This window comes from Penaeus monodon, chromosome 26 (genome assembly GCF_015228065.2).
Source record: "Penaeus monodon isolate SGIC_2016 chromosome 26, NSTDA_Pmon_1, whole genome shotgun sequence".
In the NCBI taxonomy this organism is placed as follows: Eukaryota; Metazoa; Arthropoda; class Malacostraca; order Decapoda; family Penaeidae; genus Penaeus; species Penaeus monodon.
The window spans coordinates 43,163,975-43,176,474 of NC_051411.1; the positions used below are offsets into that span (position 1 = coordinate 43,163,975).

Sequence of the window (12,500 nt, forward strand, 5' to 3'; positions counted from 1 at the left end):
TGGCGATGCAGGGCACGAAAAATAAAACACAAAATGACAGTCTGACCTTTATTTACACAAGTTATTTTTACCCGACACTTTCTATAGCACAATGACAGGGCGGAAACCAGCATGTCAAACTGCACGATACTGGTTATAAAACAGGCAACACAAAGTTCATCAGGTCACAAGGCACACACGAGTGGTCTTCACAGAGCAGCACCCAACCGCGTCTCCCCTTGGCTTGTTCCGTTACCTCCTCCGCTCACAAGCCAGTTGCGTCATGTTTGCCCCGGGTTCTCTTCAGTTAAACACATGCCCAGGTCATCCTTTTCATGTTAAGACATGTTTCGCACAGAGACAAAGAAACCACTGGGCGTAGCAAATATATATATATATCTTATATATATATATATATATATAATATAATATATATATATATATATATAATATAATATTATATATGAAGTGTGCAGTAATATATATAATATATATATATATATATAGATATATATAATATATTATATATATGAATGTGTAATATTATATATAATATATATATATATATATATATTATAGAGAGCGAGAGAGAGGAATGGAGATGAGAGAGAAGAGAGAGAGAGAGGAGAGAGAGAGAGAGAGAGAGAGAGAGAGAGAAAGAGAAGCAAGCGAAAGGATGGTTATTTCGTAATGCCAAGAAAACTAAGAATATGAAGATTCGAAGATAACCGACATTGAACGATGATGAACAATTACAATCAATGGAGTGGTTGTGGAAAATGTGAAAGAGTTCACTTACCTGGAGCTGTTTTTACTAAAAACTAACTTCCCTCCTACATTTACATATGATGATCACCGGAGATAAAAAGAAGAATTGCAATTGACATAAAAGATACAGTTGCTTCAATAACATCTGAAAAGACCTTACGGACAAAGCGAGGTTATGAACTCATAGTTTTCCCAAGTGGCGTCATATGGTTCTGAGTGTTGGGTGCGAAGAAGATAGACAAGAAAAAAGTCAATAGTTTGAACTATGATGTACAGACGAGTAACTAGGTAGTAGCGGACAGAAAAAAAAAAAAACACGTATGAAAGTGCTGATAAATAAAAAATTGTAAAAGACCGGCTGTTGGACATTTGCAACAAAAGGAAACGAAAGTGATGTGAGGAGAAGTAAAAGTATTGAGAAAAATTTGATGAACAGGGATGGTGGGATAGGGAAAAAAGAGGAAAAGAGGCAAACCAAAAGACAAGATGAGCGAACAAAATTAAAGATATTTGCGGCACCTGACGATGGTACAAGTGAAAGAAAATGCTAAGATCGAGTTGAATGGCGAGGGAAGAGGTCCCGGCTGGCCAAAAATGAGCATCTACGTATTAATGATGATGTATAATACATATATATATATATATATATATATTATATATTATACTATATATATATATTTAGAATGTTATATATATATATGGGGCCGCGGTGGCCGAATGGTGTAGAGCGTCGGACTTCAAGACTGTCACGACGAGTAATCTGAGTCGAGGGTTCGAGTCACCGGCCGGCGCGTTGTTTTCTGGGCAAGGAACTTTACTCGATTGCCTGCCTAGCCACTGGGTGGCCAAGCCAGCCAAGATCAGTGCCGGGTAACCAGAGATGGTGACCGAATAAAAAAAACACTCCGGGCGGAAGGCAATGGCAAAACCACCCTCTAAATTGCAAAGAAAAATCATGGAAGCCATGATCGTCAAGACCGCGGTGCCCGAATGGTTGGTGGCATCGGACTCAAGACTGTCCGACGGCAATCTGATTTCGAGGGTTCGAGTCACGGGACTAGCGCGTTGATCCCTTGGCCAATGAAATTACATCGATTACATACCTAGCCATGGTGTTGCCAAGCCAGCCCAAAGTCAGTGCTGGTCCAAGCACGGATAAAATAGAGAGAATGATACCTAAAAAGGTAACACCGGCCACTCTCCGTGGAAGAACTGGGGACCCTACCACGTATCACTCCAAGAGCACAAAACATGACAACTACAATTTAAGTATCATGCTGTCATGACACGGCGGCTCAGACTGAAACCTACGTTAAAAGAAAGAAAAAAACCAAAAAAAAAAAAAAAAAAAAAAAAAAAAAAAAAATATATTATATATATATATCTGGATGTATATATATAATTATATATATATATATATATGTATATATGACTATGTGTATATATATACATACATTTATATATATATATATATATATATATATATATATAATCATATATATATCATATATACTATATATAATAATAGCTATATATAGATACACGATATAAGTTGGAAATTTGACGCACGTTGAGATATTAGTGAGGGGGGTTTTTTTGATGTGGATTTCCTATTTACTTATGTGCCGCTAGATTTTCTTAAATTGAAAACTTCCTGCTTTTCATGAGAAGATACTATTCGGCCAATTGTTGTGTGTCACGAATATGTCTTTAACTGTTGACGGCGAATAGTATTATAATTCAGGATGGGAAGTAACTTAAGCTCGATCTATGCTATGCAAACATGGGAGATATCAATTCTGTAACTCCTTTCGTCTATCTCCCTGACACGATTTAGTTTCGTTATTTGAATGAATATTTTTACATGATGAGTAAACCGATACGTTTACATTATGCTGCTTAAAGGACTGTCCCAAACTTTTACATGGCGAAACCGGTAGAGATTTCAAGAAAAGAAATAAATAAAGAATGAACGTGATGCTAGGTGCGCAATGAGAATCAAATACGTATTTCATTAATTAGGTGAGGATTGTCACCTACTAAATCATTTCATAAAAACAGTAATTCATATATATATATATATTATATATATATATATATCATATATATATCTATATATATATATTAATTATATATAATATATATATATATGTATATATGAATGTGTTGTGTGTGTGTGTGTGTGTGTGTATGTGTGTGGGTGTTGTGTGTGTGTGATGTACATCATATACACCTGCATATGTATTATATATATTCATGATATATATATATATATATTATATGATATATAATATATATATACTATATATATATCATTATGTATATATTATATATATATATATAAGATATATATATATATATATATAGCATTATATATATATTTTTATATATGATGATATATCATGATTATATATATATATGTATATAATAGTATAATACCTGATAGGTTATACACACACACACACACACACACCACACACACACCACACATAATATGATAGTATATATATATATATATATATTATATATATAATATATAGATTACTACATAGATAACATATATATATATATGTATATATGTATATATGTATATATGTAAAAATATATATATAATATAATATATATTCTAATATATATAAATAAGATATATATATATATATATATATATCTGTATATCACATATATATTATATACATATATATAATACAGATATATATATATATATAGTATATATATTATATATATGAAAAGGAACAATCACATAAGAAATGAAACAACGTTTCACGAGTTCCTTGTCAGAAGAATAATTAACCGAGATTAGACAACAGTTTCGAAATCCTCTTGGTTTCTTCAGGTCTGAATGGGAAGGAGTATAATATATGTATATGTATATATATTCACATTACAGCTTCACCTGAACATGGTGGTAAAGATATATAAATGTGTGTGTGTATATATATATAATATATATATATATATATATATATATAAGATATATATATTATATATATCATATATATCATCATCAATAACGCATGCTCATGTTGAGCAGCCGTGGACCTCTCCACCATCCCTTCGCCACTAAAGTCGATCTTAGCTTTTCTTTAAACTTGTACCATTCGACAAGCCCGCAAATATCTTTGATATGTGCTCAGTCTCCTGTTTTTGGTTTGCCCTCTTCCTCTGTCCTATCACATCCCAGTCAGCAAGTTGTTCTCAATACTTGTAATTCTCATTACATGACCAATAAACTTAATTTCCTCTTGTTCAAGATGCCAAACAGTCGGTCTTACAAATTTATTTTTCTCAGCACTCTCCATTTGTCTTCTTCTTCCAGCTAAATAGCAGTACTCGTCTGTAACACCACATTTCAAACTATTGATCGTTTTCTTGTCTGAGTTACTTCAACAACCCAACATCAGAGACCATATGCTGCATTGGGAAAAACTAATGAGTTCAATTAACCATCAGCCTTTGTCCGTAAGGTAATGATTCGGTATTCGATGTTATTGAGAGCAATTGGGCGTTTTTGAAATGGTGATTATTCTTTTTATCTCGGTGAATATCATATGTATAGTTAAAACAGTCCAAGGATAAAGTGGTGAACTCTTTCACCATTTTCCCCCACCAAACCAAAAAAATCATTCCATGATTGAAACATGCATCATTGTTCCTTGCCGGTTATCTTTGAAATCTTCATGATCTTAGTGTCTTGGCATTAAGAAAACAAGCAGCTTTTTCGCTTGCTTCTACTAAATTATCTAGTAGGTGTTGTAGTTTCAGGATACAAATGCTAGGCAATCAAAAAACTAGATCATCGGCGTACCTCAGATTTGAATTTCGATCCTCAACATCCCACGTTCTCTCAAAAAGTCTCTAGAGCACCTCTCATACTTGTTTCAGAATATATATTAAGAGGTTGCAGAGACAGAATGCAACCCTGTCGTACTCCTTGTTTGACTTCGAACCATTCTGTAAAACCCATAAGGGTTTCTTACAGATGCTTGTTGTTGGTAATACAAGGCTTTTGTAGTTGGATTGATGTGGTTTTGGAAACTTCATATCGTAATGTTATTCAGAGGATATCGTGACAAAACAGTATCAAAATCTTTAACATTAATCGATGAAACAAGGTATTAGGTCTTTTTGAGTCTCGTTTTTCTCTATGATCAAATTTTTAAATTTAGAATCTGGATTCTATTACCTTTTCAGGGCGCGAAAACTGGTTCGTCGGCAATTTCCTCTCTTAACTTCAACTCATTCTTTCAGCCATAATTATTCAACAAAATTTTTTGCTGCTGGAATTATTAAGACAATTGTCCTATTATGTTGCATTGGAGTGCGTCACCTTTTAGTATGGAGTTAAAGACCTGATCTTACCCAGTCTTCTGGCCATTTGCATTTCTCATTCCATATTTTTGTACAGAGAATTATGTAGAGAAGTATTCAACACTTTCACCAGCCTCTTAACTCGTTCTGGTGTTATTTCATCTATTTCCGGGGCTCTTGTTATTCGTTATTCTTTACTTTCTTTTATGGCTTTTATAACTTCGTCCGCAGTGGCGGTGGTCATCCTCGCTGTCATTGAATCTAAGTTAATGTTGTTGTCTAGATCGTTATTTCTTTTTGTATAGTTGGAACAATATTGATTCCATTATCCTTGGACTTCTTTTCCATAACATAAAAACAAGTCCATCTTCAGTTTGATAGTGCCATGTAGGTTTAATTTTCGTGTGATGTTTCGTACTCCTTAGTAGAGGTCTTTAGTTGTCTTATTGATAGAAACAGTTTTCAATTCTCTGGCAATGTTCATTAAATATTTTTTCTTATCTTGTCGCAAAATCTTTGAATTTTGTTATTTTGTTTTTGTAAATACTTTTTCAACTGGATATATGATACCTTTTTATTTTAGGCATATTCTTGTTTCAATTTCACTTAGTGTTGTTCCGATATTCAGGGGGAATTGTCTTTTTCTTTTTGGTGTAGTTCTTAAGCAGTGCTCAGCAGTCTTCTTCTTCCCATAACTCATTTGGTGTTTTATCATCTGCACATGACTTGAGATTTCAAATTTGTTTGACACGCAATTCTGACTTGTATCAAGAGTTTTGTTAGTCGATCTTTAGAGTGGTGTTGGACACTCTATCTTTTTGAGGTCTTATTGAAAGTGATAGTTAGTAGTGGTGGCACTGTGCAGTCGGGCACCCAGGTCTGTTTTTGCATTTATTATTGCAAACTTTTCCATTTTTGGTTCAGCAAACAATGTAGTCAATTTGGTTGCGTGTCTTTTGTATAGGTGAAAACCCGTGTACAAGTGTTATTGGGTGGTGTTGGAACAATTGTATTGGCTATAACTAAATTATTTATACTATAGAATTCCAATAAAATCTTTACTCTTTCATTTATATCTCCAAGGCCGAATTATTTTCACAGGTGTAATTTTTTAGATTATTTTTTCCTACTTGGCGTGAGGTCCCATGATTCATTTACTCTCTGTTAGGCGATTGTCTCCTAACGATCTTGGAAGACGAGTTATAAAAAAATCATTTCTTCATCACTTGCAATATTGGTGTGCATAGCATTGTAGAATTACTGAATATTATGGGTTTTGCTTGTATTATGGACTTTTAACAATGCCGATATTTTTGGCAGTACCCAATAGTGCAATTTGCAGTTTTTTTCTGAGAATCATAGCAAACTCCCGAGACTATAAATTTCCTTCCTTCTTTTCCGAAAAAAGAAAACTGTCTTGTTTCTTTAGTTTTGAAACTTCCATTACTTTCCAATTGTTGTCTCATTATTCCTAGTATTTGAATGTTTATCTATCATTCGTACAGACCAGTAGTAATTACCATCTTCTTCTTTTCCTACGTTCCACGTTTCGATTTAATGTGTTTCTTAAATTGGACATGTTTTCTTATCTTCTTGTCTTTAGAGCATGTTTAACATTGTCAGCCTGGTGTGCCACTAAACTAACCGCGCCCTTGATAACCCACGAGAACGGGCGATGTGGTTAGAATTATCGTTTCTGATTTAATCATTGGGGTAGAGGGTTTGGTCAGGAGAAAATAAAAGTTGAGGGGAATCCCCCAGGCTCCCTTCTCACTCGCAGTCTCCAAACAACAGGAGGAACTATCTCTGCGCTTTAAACAGTTACCACGGTAATACGCCAGAAATAATTATTTGGTGAAACCAGTAATCAGTAGAATGAGGTGTTTTCACCAGATACCACTGCTGCTGCCGACAGTTTCACGCAACTGGTATAGGAGCTAATAGGGTGCTTATCTTGTTCAAGGCGAACCCCAGGGTGGCAGTTTATTGTCTTACAAGGACAAATATATGTATATATATATATATATATTATAGATATATAATATATATATATATATAATATATATATATAACACTCTACCGTGACGATACTATGGTAGAAAACCCTCAACACATAAACTAGATTCATTAAACATGAGACCACAGATTCGAAATCCTCCTGGATTCAGTCTTCAGATCTGAAGGAGAACGGGCTTGCTTGAGATGTGCGAAGTTCTGGCTTTGCCCGGGCCTTTCACATATGGCCCGGCCAGGAGAACGGAAGAGGAGGGAAGATAAAAGAGGAAAAGAAGAGGCATCGCGGTATTGGTGACAGGGGCCAGGTGAGGGCAGGTGAACGGAAGCGAAGGGAGGTCAGAGGTCAGGTCGAAGGATCAGGCAGTCTATACGAAGGGTGGCCGGCATAAAGGAGAAGGCGTAGGCTGTGGGAAGCGACGAGACTATTGGCAGGAGAAAAGCCGCTGTTCAAGTTAAAATTAGGTAGCAGCTTGATTAAGGAGGATACCATCACTCTGCGCATCAACGGAAGGGAAGACGATACGCGCGGGCCTGACAATCCATTAATGGACCAATGTCCTACTAATGGCAGAAGACGTGAGTTGGTGTTGAGTCCCCTGGATCAGTTATTGATGTTGAGTCAGATGTGAGTCAGAGGCGCCTTTCCGTAAAGTTACTGCGTAATAAATCTAGTGTGTGCAATTATGGGTTCTCTTCTACCATAGTATCAACAACGGAAGGTGATGATATATATAATATAGTATATATATATATATACATATATATATATATTTTTTTGTTGTTTGTTTTTTTTTTTTTTTTTTTTTTTTTTTTTTTTTTTTTACAGTAGGTTCATGTTGAGCTTGCCGTGGTCACAGCATGATACGTAATTATAGTTTTCTTGTTGTGATGCTCTTGGAGTGAATACGTGTAGGGTCCCCAGTTCATTTCCACGGAGAGTGCCGGGGATACCTTTTAGGGAATCAATTCTCTCTATATCCGGGCTTGGGACCAGCACTGACATGGGTTGGCTTTGCCAACCAGTGGCTAGGTAGGAATCGAGGTGAAATCCTTGCCCAGGAACAAGCGCCGGCCGGTGACTCGAACCATCAGACTCGGATTGCCGTCGCGCCAGTCTTGGAGTACGAGCTCTAACACACTCGGCCACCGCTGGGCCTTAACTATATATATATATATATAAAGATATTATATATTTAGTATATATATATATAATATATATATATATACTATATATATAGATATAGATAATAGATATATAGATATATTATATATATTAATATAGATATTAGTAATATCATATATTGATATATATATAACAATATAAGTGTATGTGTGTGTGTGTGCGTGTGTATATATATATATATATATATATCTTTATCTATACTATATATATAATATATAAGATATATATATATACATATATATATATATACAGATATATATATCATTATATAATATATATAACATGTTCGGGTGAAAGCTGTAATGTGAATATATAGATGGGTCATATATACAGATATATATACTATATATATATAGATTACTATATTACATATATATATATAGTATATATATATATATATATATATATATTATACATATATATATATATGTGTGTGGGTGTGTGTGTGTGTGTGTGTGTGTTTGCGTGTGTGTTATTGTTATTTTGGTCATTGTTTTTCAGTATCATCATTAGCATTATTATCACAAGATTATTACTATATTTTCATCATCAATTATTGTTATTAAACTATTACATTAGTATCATCGTTTTATCATTATCAACAGATTATCATTAATATTTTTTTTGTTCAATTACTATTATTTATTATTATTAGTATCATTATTAAAATATTATCATCATTATATCATTCTTATCATTATTATTTTTATTATTTATTATTATTATTATTATCATCGAAATCATATCATCACCTTTTTCCTGATCCAATTATAATTATCTTATTGTTATATGTATCATTAGTATCATTATTATCATTATTATTATCGGTATTGTTGTTGTTGTATCCTCACCATTACAATTTTTATGATGATAATAATCCGTTATCATCATTGACATTTATTATAATCTCATGAAGTCGTAATGTCACTCGTATGTTGACGTGGTTGGTTGTAATGTTAATAACAAGATCAAGATACCATTCCTATTGTGATAATACACACAGTGATGATAGTCATTATTAAGATAACACCTCCAACCCACTAAACACTCACAAATACGATAAAAAATACCATTAAGCGATTAATAAAAAATCCTAAGAAATCACTGATACATGACATGAATGCTGATGGTGGTCATGGTTATGATGGAGGGTTATAATATTCATCACTGTAATGGATGGTGTCATTATCAATACACTTACTAATGCTAGTATAATACTATCAAATGAATATAATAACGATCGTTTGCGCACTCGGCGTCTTTGCACCTGTTACTCTTCATTAGCACGATTTTGATAACTTTTCATAATCCTATCTCATTTTGATATAAAACTATAAACATGGTACTGGATTTCGATAAAGCGTCTTCTTTCATCTGAAACTACAAAAGTAATACTGGCGTCCACTGCTGCATGAAGATTCATCCATTAAACATCTTAATGCGTATCATGCTTGCAAAATATAAATCGATGCAATGATCAGTTCTGTGATATAATGATTACACGGCCGATGAACGATAGGAGTTATCGAGAGTTGTCTTGTTCACGGTTGCGGAGTTTTCCCGAGATGTGTGTTATTTCTTATCAGGAAGATTTCACATGTTATGCATTATGTACATACCAGAGATTTATGTACATACGTACATAACTCTATATAGTACACATATACATGGAGAGAGCCGAGAGAGATTGGAGAGAGAGAGAGAGACGAGAAGAGAGAGAGAGAGAGAGAGAGAGAGAGCAGAGATGAGAGAGAGAGAGAGAGAGAGAGAGCGAGAATAAGAAAGAAAGTGAGATAGATAGGAAAAGACAGAGAGAGTCGGGCAAAACAGGGGACAGACAGACCGAGACAAAAGAAAGCCAGAGACACAGAAAGAAAGAGAGGAGAGTAAGAAAGAGATGAGGATCAGATAGAGAAATGAGAGAGAGAAACAGACAAACAAACAGACAGCCAGAGAGAGAGAGAGAGAGAGGACGACTGAGAGAACGAAAGAGAAACGCGTGAATACATCAGTTATATTATTAATAAGCAATCCTTCCTCATCAAGATATTCCGCCATGAGTCCTCAACAGCTTTCTCCTTTTCCTCCCGCCTAGTTCATATACCCTGAAGGACATGAACGGGCTCGCAATGGTCAGCAGAGTCACGGCGAAAACAGTCCAAACACAGGTCTCAAAGACTTTCTATCGGTGCGTCGATTCCCTTCGTTGTAGCTTTTGGCTCGAGAATTGTATTTTTCTATAAAGAAAAATTTTGGCAATAACATCGAAATAGTTATTTTCAATAGTTGCCCATCTATGTCTACTTGTTAGCTGTGCATATACATTGTTCATGAAATCTACTATATTTTGAGAGAGGGGGGTTTTTACGTTTCTCTTTGCCTATCCACCTTATTATTTATCTATCTTTCATATGTTGATCTATTCTATCTATTGTCAGTCTACCAATCCATATTTATAGTTATGTTATGTATGTATGTATGAAACTCTATCCAGATATTAGCATAATCCATCTAGTTATTTCTATGAAATGAGATTTCATCCATCTATCAATCTATACATATATATATATCTATATATATATATATATATATATAATATGATATACTATATATATATATAATGTATATACATATATATAAATATATATGTATATATATATCTATAATTATATATAGATATATATATATATATAATATGAATATACATACATAATATAATATATATATAATATATATAGGTATAATATATATATATAATATATATATATAGTATATATCATAATCTATATAACTATATATAATATATATATACAAACACAACACAGTAATAGTGTACACAAAAGATGAAAAGAGAAACAGCCACAGTAGAAAATGAAACTAAACGTAACGGTTTCGAACTCTTCACGAGTCCTTCAGACGAATAACCAAAAAAAAAATTTTTCGAACATGGATACAAGGAGATAATTTTGGCAAGTATAATATAGTGATAGAGAGACAGACGAACAAGAGCTGAATCAGGTATAAGGAGGGTCAAGGTCGAAGAGTCTGGGAAGGCCATGTGCTAACTAAACGAGGACGGTAAGATCATCAGGCCCCATTGACAGCATCAAGTGAAATAGGCATTTTTCTAATTACAAAGAGGATTCTAAAATTTTTCTTTCGTACGGAATTGTGAATTGATTTATGAATTAATTTAGCGGTTTTCCAGTTAAGCGGGACCTTATCCCGGTAAATGAACGAAACCACGCATTTGATTCTCTTGCAAATCTAACATCACGCTGATGTTCATAATTCTTTTCTCAAAAGCTCTACCGGTACTCACCTATGTAAAACTTGGGGCAATCATTAAAAGGTTATAGTGAAAATACCGGGAGAAGTCAGAGCACCGCTAGCCGCATGTGTTTTACCTAAAGTATTACGCAACGTATTCGGATATGTAAAGACCAATGTCAATGCCCGCGACTTTAAAAACAGTGCCGGTTTCATCGAGGGACGGGTTTATACGGAAACAATTAATAGATTATTGGCCTGTCCTGTTGAGAAAAACGGGAAGGAGTTTTAAAATTCCATATCGCAGATGAGTGTGATGATTTAAGAAGAAAGGGGATTATCCTAAATTTCGAAAAGTTCCACACAAAATGACGTCAAGTCGACGATCAAATAAACTCATTGTCACAAATTATATGCCCTAAGAAACATGGACGGTACTACTGACTTGTTAACAGTATACGGGTGATTCGAGAAAAATGAAGATAATAGCGGTCGTGAGTGGTTACGGTAAACCGAAAATTTAAGGGAGCAATTACATTGGAATAACCAGTATGGCTGAGAAATGTTAATTTCCTGGGACAACGTCTTTCCCATTCTACTTTAAAATGGATAGTACGCGCGAGGTTGTGGAGTTTTACTGAGAAAATCATCGAAATCGAACGTTCGCTTAGTCCACAATAGAACCAAATCATCAACATAAACGAAAAACCAAACCGTGTCGGGAGAGGAGAATCGACGGAAGGAGTTCAGATTAAAACATCGCCATATATAATTGCCCAAGAACGGCTTAAGCTATCTTCCCATCGATGATACCATGATTTGTTTATAAAATTCGCCGTCAAATAAAGACATTATTAGTTGACGCACAACGAATGAGATCAATAAAAGCAATGACCGGTAATAGGATCTTATCACGAACTGAATAACAGTTTGCTTCAAGAAATTCTAAACATCT

At 34.2% G+C, this 12,500-nt stretch overlaps 1 protein-coding gene across 1 annotated transcript in view; it reads left to right on the plus strand.

Moving 5' to 3' along the window:
- Nucleotides 1-12,500, plus strand: part of LOC119590193 — a 167,500-nt gene that overhangs the window by 113,729 nt on the left and 41,271 nt on the right. Inside the window, exon 5 of the mRNA XM_037938988.1 lies at nucleotides 5,660-5,687. Coding sequence (XP_037794916.1) covers nucleotides 5,660-5,687 — 28 coding nt within the window. The remainder of the gene's footprint in view (nucleotides 1-5,659; nucleotides 5,688-12,500) is intronic.